The 16560-nt window shown below is 40.6% G+C and overlaps 2 protein-coding genes across 2 annotated transcripts; both read left to right on the top strand.

Annotated features, from left to right (window-relative positions):
- Positions 1 to 2429: 2429 nt before the first annotated feature.
- On the top strand, positions 2430 to 2933 carry LOC144637011 (failed axon connections-like). The gene has a single exon (XM_078496189.1). It carries the CDS (start codon positions 2430 to 2432, stop codon positions 2931 to 2933), a length of 504 nt encoding a protein of 167 aa, XP_078352315.1.
- A 5050-nt stretch (positions 2934 to 7983) lies between these two features.
- LOC144635479 (tetratricopeptide repeat protein 28-like) lies at positions 7984 to 11276 on the top strand. The gene has a single exon (XM_078494580.1). The coding sequence runs from the start codon at positions 8818 to 8820 to the stop codon at positions 10339 to 10341; it is 1524 nt and encodes a 507-aa protein (XP_078350706.1). The 5' UTR covers positions 7984 to 8817; the 3' UTR covers positions 10342 to 11276.
- The last annotated feature ends 5284 nt before the right edge of the window (positions 11277 to 16560 follow it).

The following is a 16560-nucleotide window of genomic DNA, read 5'->3' as shown; positions in this document are numbered from 1 at the left end:
TGCTTTGCTTTGTTTTGTTTCACGTGATGTTACTTTCTGATTTATACAGTAATGCAATGACTTTTTGTTCCATTTTAACTCGACTTCTCTGCAACTAAATTAAAACGTACATTGTATGAATCAAATACAGTGAACGCCGTTTTTTACATATTTCCGATCATTTGTTCTCAACTCTCGATAACTCGAACTCACGATAACTCGAACCATTTTCAATTTCCCTTGAAGGTTCGAGTTATCGGGAGTCAACTGTAGGCATTACGGATGCTGATGCCGTATAAGTTTGACCCTCCCGTAGAGATTTTACCAGATCTTTGAACAGCCAGATCTTTGAACAGCCAAAATTTATATTTGTGTCGCAGGAAACCTAAAAATAATAGTCCATTTTTATTACAAAATATAAGAGCACTTAACTGTTATCAAGCATCTTTGGCTGCGGAACGCTCATATGAAAAAGGATTGCATCCGTGAAAAAGTTAGACTAACGTTTTCAAGTTGTTTCCGCGCGTCATCAAAAAATCGATATATCGGGCGATCCAAGCGATCGTGGTCGCCCCAATCGCCGCAGACGTCAGCGATCGTCTGTGTAATGTTCTCATATAAACTCCCCGATCGCAAGAAAACTTTTTGGTGACAGAGGCGATAGGAACTATCAGGGCGATTATATGAGAACCACTGAACCTTTACGTAACTTTTTATTTCACTGAAAATCAGTGAAAAAAGTACTTGTTCAAGGTCCAAACCTAGCTGGGTACAAGTCATTTATAAAACACAGATAGAACGAAAACACATGTAGTCTCCATGCCCCCACCCTCCATCAATTTCTACCTTATTGTTACAGTGGAACCCCGCTTTACGGACACCTGCTTAATACGGACACCCCGGTATTACGGACAACGGACACTTCTCTGTGTCCCCAATGACAAACTCTTGTACATTATCCACCTTGCTATACGGACACTGTTTATCTCTGCACTGTCAATTTTCATTGTCGCGATTATTTGCTAACTTTACCCTGGTCAAATAATGACAGAATTCGACGAGTTAAAACGATTTTATTACAAAGAGTAGCTTAAAAGCGTGCCTTGCAAAGGTTTTGTCGGTCCGCCTGGTTGTGTCGCAAGCTAACAGCGTTCGTGCAAAGTTAAACTACCGACTCTTTCAGAAAAAACTTTTTAAGAACGGTTACGGTTAGTTTCAGTTACAAAGGAAACTTTATAGAACACGTTCGGTTGCTGTTGAAATGCGTTTTATTTCTTGTATATCGATAAAACGTGTGTCCGTGACTTTTTTCTGAGAACCCGCTTAATACGGACACCCCGTTAATACGGACAAATTGGCATGTCCCCTTGGTGTCCGTATTAACGGGGTTCCACTACTTATTTTCGCCGGACTTAATTTTCGCGGTTTTCAAAAAATCGGTAAATTAAAAACCCGGGAAAATTTATTTTAAAAGTTTTTTATTGTATTCTTTATGCTTATTACGCATTTTTGGCCTTATCGCGGAAATAAAGTCCAGCGAAATATGCCCGTTCCATTTTCGCGAAATTAAGTTCCCGCGAAAATAACTACATGTAGTTTAGTAGAAACTCAGCTGTGTTCTATTGGAAATCCGCGAATCTGATTGGTTCTCCCACTGTTTTCTATTTAACAATTAGACTACGAGCCCGAGTTTTCTATGAGCAAATAGTCAACTCGGCTGCGCCTCGTTGACTATCGCTTATAGAAAACGAGGGCGAGTAGTCTAATTGTTTTAGTAGAAACTCTAAAGGATTGCAGTCTAAAAACTACAATATTGTGCACTTTGAGGACAAAAATCAAGGAAATTTACCCCTCAAAGAGCTACGCGCGCGCGACTGTTTTCTATTTAACAAATAGATTCCATTTTGCCGTGCGTCTGTTCAGTTATAGATCACAGATAACGTCAAAATGTGGTAAGAACAAAAAAAGTGGCCCACGAGCCGCTAGGCGAGTGGGTCACTGTTGTTCTTACCACATTTTGAAGTCTTCTGTGATCTATAACTGAACAGACCCACGGCGAAATTAAATCTATTTGTTTTATATAATAAAACTCTGATTTGGACTATGAACTTTGATCACGCGCGCGAGTCACATCACCGAGTGACGTCATCTATGCGTCTGTACTCTAATAGATCATAAGTAAGAACCAATCGTCACGCGGTGGTGTGACTGTGGTAAGAATGTGGTAAGAACAACAGTGACCCACTCGCCTTGCGGCTCGTGGGCCACTTTTTTTGTTCTTACCACATTTTGACGTCATCTGTGATCTATAACTGAACAGACGCACGGCAAAATGGAATCTATTTGTTAAATTGAAGCAAAATTGCCTGTTCTTGTCGGAGTTTAAGTTTTTCATAGGGGTTGTCATTTGTCGCGATTTTATTTTATTTGCTGTTGCTACCTTTCGGGCCATGTCGCTTCTCGGAATTTACCCTGGCAGGAATGAACGCAACCTTTACTCTTTTCGCTTCCTTCCCCTCCACAGGACCATAGTTTACTATCGCTGGTGTTCTGACTATGCGCCGTTTGTTAGAGATAACTGGCTCGGCCATCTCTTCTTTCCAGTCAAATATCTGGCATTTTACTGGTTCCAGAGGCAATACAGAAATTATCTGTGGTCGCACGGCATTGGTCGACACTCCGAACAAGACCTGTATGGCATAGGTGAGAAAGATTTGCTTGCGGTGCCGCAAATTTTGGGCCGGAAGAAATTTCTGTTTGGAGACAAGCCTTGTCTAGTTGACGCAGTGCTGTTTGCCTTCATCGCTGCATTCACGTGGTATAATCCAGAAAGTCCGTTAGGTTTATTCATCAAGTCTAAAGCAAAGAATCTTGACGAGCACGCCAAGAGGATGAAGGAACTGTTCTATCCAGGCTGGGATGAAATCATTTCGAAGAAAGATAAATCTGGTTAAAGACAACCTTTTGCTTCCTCTGGCTTGTCAAGAGGGGGAGGGACAGGAGGGTTAATCTCCCTCCTCCCTACTTTTTGAGAGAATTTCTACTTCCTCCCTACTTTTTGCGAGAATTTATCCCTCCTCCCTACTTTTTGCGCCTTTCTCCCCCTCCCTACTTTTTAAGCTAAAATTTCTCCCTCTTACCTATTTTTTTAGCCAAAATTTCTCCCTCCTCCCTAATTTTTTGGCCATTTCCCCCCTCCCTATTCTGTACCTCCCCCCTCTGTCAACTGAGTTGAGGATAATGTTGTCGAGATGAAGTTCAAAGAGCGTTACTGAACGGAATATAAAGGTCGGCACACACGTGTGTTTCTGCTTCTGGAACACGCCCCAGAGGCAGAACTCCTCGAACAGTACACACGAGGGAGCATTTTTTAAGTTTGCTCAATTTTCCTCAGGATCTTGCTCCCAAATATTTACCGGTTTACAATCGTGGAGCATTTTGCGGGGTGGAAATTCTGCTCACGAGAACGAATTACACCAAGTTGTTTCCGCTCGACTCAAAAAAAAAATTGATATTTATAGCCGAAGTTTGATTTCTATCCCCAAATAAAGGTTAATCTTCAGTTAAGTGTTCAAAGATAATGTTTTTCATGGGTAAATGTGCCTACCACTTATTTCAGAACAGCTTAGACAAAGAATTCCGCGAAATCCCCGTGACATGGTCCCTTTAAAGAGCAGGCGTATCAGAGGGTCAAACTCTTGGCTGGGGGTAGAAGATAACTCTCCTACCAGCAACAACTGTTGTCCATTTAAAGAGGCCTTAAGTGTAGTCGGGAACTACAATACGCGCAACAAATTTCCCCCCGTTTTCATCCATAACTTCGTTTAGTTCTAACTGAAACGTCCTCATCATTAGTCGATAGAAGATAAAGTCAATTGCTCGTTGCAACCAAAGACCAATAAAATTACAGTTTAACCGTGCAGCGATCAAAAGAGAGCCACATTTTTTTGCGTGAAGGCGCATCGACGTTTCGATACACTCACACATGAAAAAAGACAAACAAATTAAAATAGAGCAGTTGGATAATAAACCTCTCAGATGTTTTGCTGTGTAGTGTCGTCGAGTAATTTTATCCGTTGATTATATTTTGTCTTGGTCTGCAAGCTTTATTTGCTGTTTGTAATTTCCCTACTTTTCTTTAGCCACGGGCGGGCAACGTCGTCCCCAGGCCTAATCGGTGCGTACGTACGTACGTACGGGGATGGCGACCCCCAAAAATTCTGGGATCAATGGATTACCTTATTGTAACTTTTTTTCGCGGGAACTTACATTCGCGAAAATGTAACGGGCATATTTCGCGGGACTTAATTTTTGCGAGTTGGCCAAAAATACGTAATTAACATAAAAAATACAATAGAAAACGTTGAAAATCAATTTTCGCGGGTCTTTAATTTCGCGATTTTTTGACAATCTCAAAAATTAAGTCCCGCGGAAATAAGTAGCAATAAGGTACGATTTGCTTACTTATGGGTGCTGCCCTCCGCACTTAAGTAAACTTCCAGTCTCACTACCCGGGAGTATTTTGCTTTTGTTATACGCGGCGATTTCTTGTTGAGTTCAAAATCTCATTAATAATTCACAAAGAAAATATAAAAGAAATTTTTTATGAGTGACTTTATATCAAAATAACCCCAGATCTAAATATCAGTGCAAGAATGAGTTGATCTACATCAGAAGATTTTGAAGCCGCTTAATAAATACGCAGTTCGTGTTCTATCAAGTCTAAAACACTCGGCTGCGGCTCGTGTTTTTAACTTGATAAAACACTGCTGCTCATTTATTAAACATAACTTAAAGCTGATTTCTGTTCACGTTATTGATCGATCGATCGCTAACAGAAAAACAGACGCCACCGCCTGATGGTATAAGCGCCGCCGTCATGACGCTATCGCTAAAGAGAATAATGAGAATTAATACAATATGCTTCCTGTTTTGATCACGAAATCCAAATACGATCGATCTCTTGTCAATAACCATAACTACCCTGTATGCATTGCTAAACGGCCATTCCGCTCATGCTATCATAACTCGTACATTACGTTCGTTTTGCTAAATCTACTGTTCTCGGGATCGTGTGGGCTGCTTTTTTTGGCAAAAGGTAAGTACGTAAACCTTCTGTCCACTATAAACTTCGAATCGGTTCTCTCGCTGAATTGAAACGATTATACTGTCAACAGTCAAAACTTCCCTGCATTTTGAATTTCTGTTATATTTCTCAATATCTCATTTCAAATACTGATTTTGTCAAAAGGTCTCACTATATGTTTCAAGAAAAAGACGTCACTTCTTAGTTTTAAAGTCATGTTTCGACAGTTTCAACTGTCATCTTCAGTTACAGTGTGAGGGTGAAATTTGAATATTTAAGTTAATATACAAGATTTGAACAATACTGAAATAGCTAAATAAAGTACATCGATTGACATCGAGTAAAATTTGAATATTTAAGTTAATATACAAGTTTTTTAAACAAAAGGTGTTACATGAATAGCTAAATAAAGTACATGGATTGACACCACAAGAACACGTGCAGAGAAATAAACTAAAAAAAGAGACAAATTATCATTTCCAAGTAATGTTTAAAACACGAACAGCAGTGTTTTCGCTACCTCGAATTTTTAAGCCTGGTTTTCACTAGCGACGCAAGCACAAGCCCAAGAATAACAGCTCTTAGTTCACCGTGAAAACGGCTTCGACTCAAGCAAAGCACAAGCGCATTGCAGTTTTATGCTTGTACTTCCCGGGTTGTACTTGTGCCTGCGGCAAGCACAAGAACAAGGATCAAAATTCGTCGTTTTTGCGTGATTGCGCTTATATATGCTTGCGCTTGTGCTTGCGTCGCAAGTGAAAACCAGGGGCGCTTTCCATTCGACCAAAAATTCCGGAAATTTCGGAACAAGGGCGAATGGTACAGAAATTTCCTGGGAAAGTTCCCAGAAAATCCGGAAAGTGTTGACTTTCCGAAATGCGAACCATTCAACCGAAAACCCCGGAAATTCCAGGAGCAAAATCAAATGGAACTGAAAGTTCCCGGAAATTGTTTTCGAAAATTTGGGTCTACCTTGCGAGGTTGTCCTCTTTTCCGGAAATTTTGGAAAAAGCTACCATTTTACGCTCAGCCTATGTTCCTTTGGCAGAAAATTTAGCGATTTGTGCGGCTGAAAGCAGCTACATGTGTTAAGGAAGCATTCTTGAAAATCCAAACAAAAAATTTAGGTGAACTCGGTTGTTTTTCGTTGTTGTTTTGCAGGCGGCAGCAAAGAAATGTACAAATATTTATAACGCGCGTGCAGGCTACGCCATAGTTTAGCTCATTAAACTTTTTGGGTTGGCGATGTTTTCGTTGCTTTTAGTGTGCCTTTTGAGAGGTCCCTGTATTCGTGGCCACGATGTCATTCATGGCGTTTATTTTCAGTGCTCGGAATGCTTTTTATTTGCAAAAATATCGAACTATATGTGCAGGAAACCGGCCACAGAGCATTAATTTAATGCACCGTAGAAATTTCCCATATATTGACGCACAACCTGATCACATGGAAATTTTGTTTTGCCTTCCGTGCAGTCAACCGGAAAAGTTGAAAAATGCTGTTCCATTCGCCACTGGAATTTTCCGGAAACTCAAACCAGAATTTTTGGTCGAATGGAAAGCGCCCCAGGCTTTAGATTTGATAAAGCGCGTGCTGTGAGTGTTTTGCACGACTTCTAATACATTCCTTCAAAAGCGTGTACCTAAGGAGTACAAACAATTGCGCTTTGTACATGTGCGAAGAAATATTAGCATACATTTAAAAACTCGTTAATAATTCATAAAGAAAAATGCAAAAGAAATTAATGTTTAACAAGTGTTTCCATGTCTGATAAATACACGGCTAAACTTAACGTCCCATTTTCTAGACCAAAATAACCGGCAAAATCTAAATATCAGTGTCTGAAGAATGAGTTGATCTATATCAGAGGAATTTGAAGCCGTTCAATAAATTCGCAGTTCTTTTTTTTTCTTTTCAAATCGAAAACACTCGGCGTCGCCTCGTGTTTTAAACTTGATATATCACTGCTGTGCTCATTTAGCACATTACAGAAAAAACATCCATGAAAAAGAAAAAAACGTTTTCACTCACATGTTTTCGGCATGTTTTCGTTGACATGGTGTCCTGCTTGCGAACGTTTCGGGAACTTAAAGACCACCGAAGAAGAAATGAATTGAAGAAATGTTTTTACTTATTTTCCGTTTCTAGAATTTTACGTTTAATCTAGAGAGGTTTTATTTTTAATTGCACAACACAAGATAAATATATACTTATAAAATTATGAAAATGTACACACCTTTCTAGGAAAACTAAATTTTTTAGACGAGGTTGAAGTCGCTGTTAAAGCGTCTTGATCTTTCCGATTAGCATTGATACGTTACTGAATAATAGTAGCCCCATTGTGATGAATGGGAATATTGCGAGGAGTAAACCTGTGGATGCCATTGGCTAATACAGACTTAGTTTAAATACCATTTTGTCCCCGTTGCTTATTTTAAAACACATTAATCTATTACTACCTACAATAATAGCAACATAAAAATGTCTCAGTCAATCTGCCAAAATACTAATTCATACTTTATTTTTTACTAGGCGTGTACCTGACAAGCAAATTCCTAGCATTAATACAAAAATCTTAAAATGTCAGAAAAACAGATTGAGGACTTTAAGCAATATGTTAGCATTGCCAAACAACTGGGTGAAAGGGCTGTGGAAGGAGATGCCTATAAAGGTCTTGGTATTGTTAACTGTGGGCTGGGTAATTTTGAACAAGCAATTGATTGCCACAACCAACATCTAAGCATTGCCAAGGAACTGGGGGACCGGGCTGGAGAAAAAGATGCTTATGGAAATCTTGGCGGGGGGGGGGGGGGTTGGAAGGGGGGGGAGGGGGGGGGGGAGGGGGGGGGGGGGGGGGGGGGGTGGGGGGGCGGGAACAAAGGAAGAGAGGGGTAGCCTTAGTGATTATTTGAAACTAGGTCATTTTAAACAAGCAATTGAGTTCCACAACAACAGTTTAAGCATTGCTAAAGAAGTGGGTGACAGGACTGCAGAAGGACGTGTTTATGGCAACCTTGGCAGTGATTATTTGAAACTGGGTGATTTTAAACAAGCAATTGAGTTCCACAACAACAGTTTAAGCATTGCTAAAGAAGTGGGGGACAGGCCTTCAGAAGGAAGTGCTTATAACAATCTTGGCAATGATTACTTCAGTCTAGGTGATTTTAAGCAAGCCATTGAGTACCACAACCAATATCTAAGCATTGCAATTAAACTTCGGGACAGGGCTGGAGAAGGAAGTGCTTATGGCAACCTTGGCAATAGTTACCAGAGTCTGGGTTATTTTAAACAAGCCATTGAGTGCCACAGCCAACATCTAACCATTGCCAAAGAACTGGGGCAGAGAGATGGAGAAGTATTAGCTTATGGCAGTCTTGGAAATACTTATGTTTGTCTGGGTAATTATAAACGAGCCATTGAGTACCACGACCAAGCTCTTAGTATTGCCAAAGAACTTGGGAACAAGGATCAAGAAGGAACTGCTTCTGGCAATCTTGGAATTGCTTACCAGAGTCTGGGTGATTTCGAAAATGCGATTGAGTACACCAATCAAAGTTTAAGCATTGCCAAACAACTGCGAAACAGGGCTGGAGAAGGACGGTCATATGGTAATCTTGGCAATGCGTACCATAGTCTGGGTGATTTTAAACAAGCGATTGAAAACCACAACCAAGCCCTTAGCATTGCAAAAGAACTGGGGCAGAGAGATAGAGAAGGAATTAGCTATGGCAATCTCGGCAATGATTACATCAGTATGGGTAATTATAAACATGCCACTGAGTACCATAACCAAGGTCTTCGTATTGCTAAAGAGCTGGGGGACAGGAATGGAGAAGGGCGTGCGTTTTATTCACTAGGAATGGTTTTTGAATTCTCCGGCTCTGTACATGAAGCTCTTGATTACTATCGATCCAGTGTAAAAGTGTACGATGACGTAAGAGCTCTTCTTCAGTCCGAAGATGATTGGAAAATATCCTTTCGTAACGCGTGTCAGTGTGCATACACCGCTCTTTATAGAAATCTAGTGAAACTTGCGAGGACTGATGAGGCTCTGTGTGTTGCTGAGCAAGGAAGAGCGCAGGCCTTGAAAGATCTCATTAAATTACAATATGACTCTGAATTGCTAGCTTCTGGGTCCTTAGAACCTGATTTAAGTGGTACATCTGCACAAACAGTTTTTGTTGCACATGAAAGAAACACTATTTACTTATGGTTACTCAAGGGTACAGACGTCCATTTTGAAACAACGAGTATAGAAGATGCCACCTTCCTTGTGGAAAAGGCCTTCGAAGAAATTGGCGTTCGTGCTCATGTTAAATGTGAGAACCGTTCATTGGATGAGCCAGAAGGAGACGAATCGCCCAATAACGAATCATCTCAGGGAATTGAGGACAGCAAAAATAATTCTTTGCGTCAGTTGTTTGATTCTATAATGAGCCCAATTGCAAACATGCTGGATGGCGATGAATTGGTCATTGTCCCGGACGGTCCACTATGTTTGGTCCCTTATGCTGCGTGTGTGGATGAGGCCTCCAGATACCTCAGCGAATCCACCAGGATCCGCATTCTTCCCTCACTAACGAGCTTAAAACTGATCACAGATTGTCCTGAGGACTACCACAGAAAGAATGGGGCGCTGCTCGTGGGAGATCCATATGTGGAGGAAGTAAAGAGGAGGCGGGGTAAGCGTGTCAGATTAGCTTCTTTGCCATGGGCCGAGGAAGAAGTAAAGATCATTGGCAAGATACTCAACACCAAACCACTCACTGGAAGAGAGGCAACTAAAGAGGAGGTGCTTAAACGAATGGGTTCAGTTGCCTTAGTACACATCGCAGCACATGGCGATATGGAAGCTGGTGAGATTGCCCTGGCTCCAAATCTCGTTCGGACGTCTAAAGTCCCTAAAGATAAAGACTATCTGTTAACAATGTCAGATGTACAAGCTGTCCAGCTACGAGCAAAGCTTGTTGTCCTTAGCTGCTGTCATAGTGCTCAAGGGAAGGTTACGGCTGAGGGTGTGGTCGGCATTGGACGAGCTTTCTTGGGTGCTGGTGCTCGTTCTGTTCTGGTGTCACTTTGGGCAATTAATGACGAGGCCACTATGGAGTTTATGAAATGTTTCTACAACCATCTGGGCGGTGGATGTAGCGCCAGTGTAGCTCTTAACAGCGCTATGAAATGCCTTAGAGAGTCAGAGAAATTTGGTGCCGTAAAGTACTGGGCCCCATTTGTACTCATCGGTGATGACGTCACCATAGATTTTGGACAAAATCAGTAAGAGTATTGTGAGTAGCACTGTTTTTTAATCTTTTCACTGGGTAACTAAGATTTTTTTTAGTTTTAATAAGTATTTGTAAATTTGGACCGAATGATGTGAATTTCGACAATACTTAATGGAATTTACAGTCAATTCTCGCCTTGCGGACAGTCGCTATTACGGACAAAACCCAGATCCCCGGCGAAAAAGGTTTGACTGCAAATGACTCCCGCTATTACGGACTCTCTGACTGCAAATGACTCCCGCTATTACGGACTCTCGCTGTAACGGGCACTAAAGGACGCCCCGAGCGTGACCGCTATAACGAGAATTGACTGTATTTCGTTTTGGGGTTTCCTTTGACTCTTTATCGTATACATGTCTGCGGACAACTGATCTTTATTGCCCGAACGCTACAAACTGTGTTCTCGTAGAAAGCGAAGAAAGAGACAAAACATTTTCCAGGATAACTTAATTAGTGTAAATTTAACGCGGAAGTTTCGGTCCGGAAGAATAAAAGATATCTTTTATGGGAGGCTAACGTATTGGTATTTTGGCGTGTCTGATTTGGAGATGATCATCCGATGCATTTCCCATAATTGTTCTCACCCATCTGCTGACTGTGGAACGAATGACGCTTTTATGACGTCATAGCGATGACATAATGACCGCCACACGTAGAACCTGTGTAAACCCAGCCTGATAAGGGCCACATTGCAGGCCGCCGTTGAGAGAAAAGTGCTGGGACAGCAAATGCAAAAAGAGACTGAAAACATAAATTAACAGCTTCAATGCGAACTGATGTCAAACGATGATATTTGCTCAACATTTAATTTTATTCAGCGACGAACAACACAACATTCAATTACTGGAGTAGAATTCAATGTATCTTACTTTTATATGTAATGAGCAAAAATATTATTCATATTAGTGTTATTGTGGACATGTTTGTCGCAGCTTGTTGGAGAATCTGTGTTACCAGGGACTAAGTAGAGAGTTTCTTGTTAATTATAACATTTTGAAGGGGGCCCCAAAAAAAAAAACCTCAAATTTTAAAAAATGGGGGATAATTTTTTCGGGGAATTTTTTTAAAAAAAAAAAAATGAAAATTGGTTAAAAAATTTAAAAAAAGGGAAAAGCCCCCCCCCCATTTCGTCCCCAGAGCCCACGATCCTTCTGGTCTGCGCCAAAGATGGAGACCTCTGGTCGGTCCCGATTTGTGTGCATGCACAAAGAACTCGTTCTCTATATTTAGCCAATCAGATTTGACAATGAGTCCGTGAATAGCGGACTTCCGGTGTTGAAGCCGGCCAGAGGTCTCGATCCCTGGCGTAGACCAGAAGGATTGTTGACTCGGATATGTTAAGTTTTGTCACACATTATCCAAATACCGCTCCAACATTTGATGTTTGATAACGGGGGTTTGCTTGTACAAAAACTGTCAACTAAACGAGGGTAGGTGTCTGAGAACATTTTAGCCAAATCAATCAAATGCTTTTTGTCTGCGAAATTAAAATCTGCACCCATCTAGAGGAAATTCCTTGGGAAACATCTTTTCTCAGGCTGTTTGTTCAGGAAGCTAATCGTTTGAGATTAAATGATCTACTTACAAATAACCGTTCGATTATAAAATATCGATTTGGTGCAATCACTGATACTGCAATACACTTGGAGTTTTTATCAATCCCATTTTCCCGTGCCGGTTGAGCTATTGTTCTTTCCCTATTGTTTCGAGGTTGTTTGTTGACTTGGTCGTTCTTGTTTTACGTCATTTTTAATCTCCACGCGCGTTAAAAGTCGTGGTTCAATAATTTGCATTTCAGCGCTTAAAAGTAACACGACATCATAAAGTTCTGCTTTTTTATGACTACACGACGATGTCGAAATTTTGAGATAAAAACAGTGCATTTACATTTTTAGTGAAGATGGTTGTGACCCCTTTACAATCACTGAATCCACGACATCGTATGTGGTTGCTATAGCTTCCATTTTGCGCGAAAAGACCGCTGACTAGATCGTGAATTGATCGCGTTGCAAGTTGTGAGAACATCGCTACTCGGTCCCAGACCTCGTTTCTTGTGTTTTGAGTTAACTTAATTCACGTTTGGGTTGCTGGGATTCTCTTTTGCAAATATTCAATTTTCCACTTTATCTATACGTTCCACTTTATCTATACGGCTTTCAGCTGCAGCATTCTATTATCATTTTTTATTTTCCTGTTTATAGCTTGTCTCGGGCCTGATTAGCTGCAGTGACTCAAAAAGACGGTAAAATATAATATTTTAGAGCAAACCACTCGAAGAAAGGTAATCAACATGTTCAGTATCATCAAATAATTGCAACGGAATCTTCAAACCGGACAGGAAAATGAAAAAGAATTCGAGGAATTATCGTGATTGTAAAAACTTCCTGTTTTGATTACGGACTCAAAATGCAAATGCATCGATTTCGTGATAAAAATCACTGCCCTTATTGCTAAACGGACCATTTCACTCATGCTATCATAAATTGTACCTGCGTACGTTCTGCTAAATCTATTTACTGGCTTGGCATTGTGTGTGTTGCTTTTTTGGTCAAAGGTAGGTTATGACTTCATTACCTTTTTGTTTTCAAGGCAGACTTAGATCTCGAAATTTGTTAATTGCAGGAGTAACATTTGAGTTAGTGCCACAGAAAGACTCGTTGTTATATTGAACAACAACAGTACGTGAATGGAATTCATATCAAAACTCTATTCCACTACTAAGTTATAACCTTCAAAAACATATTACAAGTTAACTAAAGTAACAGCAAACTTCTCAACTTCTCGTGACCAGATACCTCCGCCAAATAGAAATTTATTCAGCTATTTTATATATTTACTCTAGCCCGTTATGTTAACTTCTTAGTTTAAACGTTACAAGCTGAAATAACCGCGTGAATGAGTTACATTGGGCAGGCTCGGCAACAGATATTGACAGGGTAAGTATTGTGTCACTTTTGTGGCCCAATGCAGAAATTGTTTCATTTTCTGAATTTTTATTTTTCCACCAACATATTAAAGTCCGTCAGCTGTTTTGTCAAAAATCGTATCTTTTTTATAAAGATTGTAGAATGTGATATTTTTAGAATTCCCAGAAAACGAACAAGGAATACAATCTTAGCTTTTTTGTCTCATGACAATTTGAACTTCCTGTGTTAATCCAGCTATGCTTTTAGAGCTACAGATCTTGGGCACGTCTTTTTGAGAGCTTCTTGTTTCAAACCTGTGTGGTGTGTCATGAAATTGCTCAAATTAACGTCATTACCATAACAAAAGACTTTTCTTCTTTTCCTGATGTTGAATCGAACCGATTCCTGGCATTGAATCGAATCTATTACTTTAAAATGGCTTTATTAAGACTTTCAGTTGAAGCGACCTTTCCGATCTTTCCGCGGATTGTGACTGAAATCATAAAAAAAATCTTCAATAATTATTACCTTCCATCCGATATTTTTTTATCATTTTGCGTCAAATTCGACAACAAAACTCAATCATTCCTGCACTTCTAGTTGGTTTTAAGGTCTTGCAAGACAATCCTCTGTTGACAAACCTTAATCAGTTCATTTTAACAACCGATTGCATATAATGGTCGAGGATTGGGTGACAATTATAGTTTTGGCGGTAAATTAAAAGAAACGATATAACCGCAGGAATGGTCTTCTTGGAAAGAATGTTTATTGACGTTATTCGCATTTTATATTTTTTAACTAAATGATCTGATTTCCTAAACCTTTCACCCGTATTCCTACTTTTTATTTTCGGTTTTCAGTCTGGAACCAAAAGCAGATCATGACTCAAGTGATACCTGATATTGATTTCAGTAAATGTCGCGGCCGTGCAGCAAATCTATTGAAGGATACGTTCTAAGAAGTTATGATCGAAGCGCAGCCGAAACCAAACCATTGGCATTCAAATTTTGTATGCAAAATTCTCATTTTGAAGCCAACAGAATCGTCATGTTTCCGCAACTGAACTTCATGCGAGCGAGCATGCCCAATACTTCGCTGCTTCTACACATCCGTTATGACATTGTTATGATACTCCTGTGTACCTTGGCACGGTACACCTGTTGACCAGTCCGTGCCATTTTTTCTGTCGTGTAAACGGCCTTTTAAGTTCATTGCTTTCCTACTATTTCAAAAATGTGTACATTGGCAGATAGATTTGAAAGTTAACCCTCGACGTACAGGGGGGGGGGGGGGGTGCTCCCCCCCCCCTCCCATGCGTTCTCTCTGCTCTTCGTGCTGTTCTCTCCTTTCGTTTTGTGTCTCATGTCTCCTGTTTTGCGTTGCCTGGCCGTCATTCGGCGGTCTTCCTCGTCATTCACTCCCGTCTTTCTCCCTCTTCTGCTTTCTCTTCCTTTCTTCTTTCCAGTGGCTCCAGTGGCCTCTTACGTCACGTACGTGGTGACGTCACGCCAATTTCTCTTGTGGTGCTGGGCTTCTTCTCGTGCGATTTCGCTTCCTTTTCGACTCCGGGGGGTTCCTCCCCCCCCCCCCCCCTCGTGGTGGGGGTGTGGTGCGCGTCCGGGGTTAAAAGTAAAAGAGAGTATCAATAATGTAGTTAATCAGCAGTTCGATACTACAATCATTGACAAACTCCTTGGCACACCCACCCCCATCCCCCCATTTCAGTGATGGATAGCTCAATTAGGCCTTGGCGGATTGTGCTAGCATAATTTCTGGCATAATTGAAGCAAAAAAGCATAGTTTTTTAAACGAGCACGGCATAATTAGTAAATTTTAGCACTTTTTGGAGCATAAATTCATAATAATATTTAGTAAATTTGGTGTATTTTCTACAGAAATAAATTAAATTTAGGTAGTATGTTCTTGCAATGCGTGTTTTAGCTACGCTAATAGTAGTATTGACGGCTGACGGCCGAGACAAACTGCCATAAAACACAAATAAATTTACAAAAACCGTTCATTTGAAAAACATCATAATTTGGTGTCGTTATTGCGCGCCTCTATTCGAGAATCTACGTCATTTTGTGAGCATAATTTCGGAAATCAGGAGCATAATTTGGGAATCCTGGCATAATTTTTTGGCACAATTTGGCAAAATTTTGGGCACTGCTAGTAGCATAATATGCCACTTTTAGGAGCACAATCCGCCAACGCCTAAGCTCAGTGCGCCCTAACTCCTTGTGTAGCGCGTTTCAGTTTGGGAGCAAAAGTAGGCAGCAATTGAAGGCATTATGTAAGGGGGGGGGGGGGGGGGGGGGCAGGAAGTGTAAAATCCCTGCAATTAACTTTTTCAGCGAAAGAACTAGTTCTAGAAGACGTCCAAAGAGACACTTATAACAGCGTCTTGTTCTTTCTGATAAGCGTTGTTCCGTTAATTATAGAATAACATATGTATCAGTTCTATGATTGCACATTTCGCGTACATTTTATTGCAATTGTTTTAACATTACAAGAAACTCTTTCAAGCCTCCTTGGTTAATTCGTGGCCAGGTAAATCGGATCCATCGGAGTGGTTGGAGGTGGCGAATAGGGGAATGGGAATAGTCTGGTAATAAACCTGTGGAAGCCATTGGCTGGTATAGACTTCGTCTAACCCATTTCTTCCCCGCTGCTTATTTTCGCTATTTTTTTTTTTTTTTAACAAAAAACACCTCTTACAGTAGAACCCCGGTAACTCGAACTCGGAGAGCTCGAACTCCTCGCTAACTCAAACTAGGTCCCATTACCCTTTGATTTGACCCCACTTTTAAGTCAGTTTTACTCGGTTAACTCGAATTCCCCGCTAACTCGGAATAAATTTCGTTTCTCTAGATCACATTTACAAATTTACCACGATAACTCGAATTCTGGTTCTTGAAACTCGCTATGGATGCCTACTGAAATACCCCAGTACTTCTTCTTGTCGTGTAATCGGATTTAAACGCAAAAACTAACACTACAGCAATATGATTTTAATAAGTGCAACGAACAGATCACGTATTTCACGGCCATGTGAATGGAGGTTTCTTGGAGTTTCGATAGTGTGAAAGCGTTCTTTCTGTAGGGAATTAGCTGAGACGGGGATTAGCTCAGAGCTGAGGTACTCCAGCTGTCGAACAGCAAGCGACTAATGGTCTTCTTTGATTTTACATCTTCTTTCTTGTAATTTTCATCATTGCCTACTTCTGGTCTTAACTTACAATTTACTTCCTTCGAGTCTTGACTTCCATCTATAGCTTCTTTCAAGCTTCTTCACTCACAAGTTACTGT

Source organism: Oculina patagonica, chromosome 13, assembly GCF_052425735.1.
Source record: "Oculina patagonica isolate OP01 chromosome 13, crgOcupat, whole genome shotgun sequence".
NCBI lineage: Eukaryota > Metazoa > Cnidaria > Anthozoa > Scleractinia > Oculinidae > Oculina > Oculina patagonica.
Note: the sequence above shows the minus strand (reverse complement) of the source record. Positions and strands in the feature narration are given on the sequence as shown.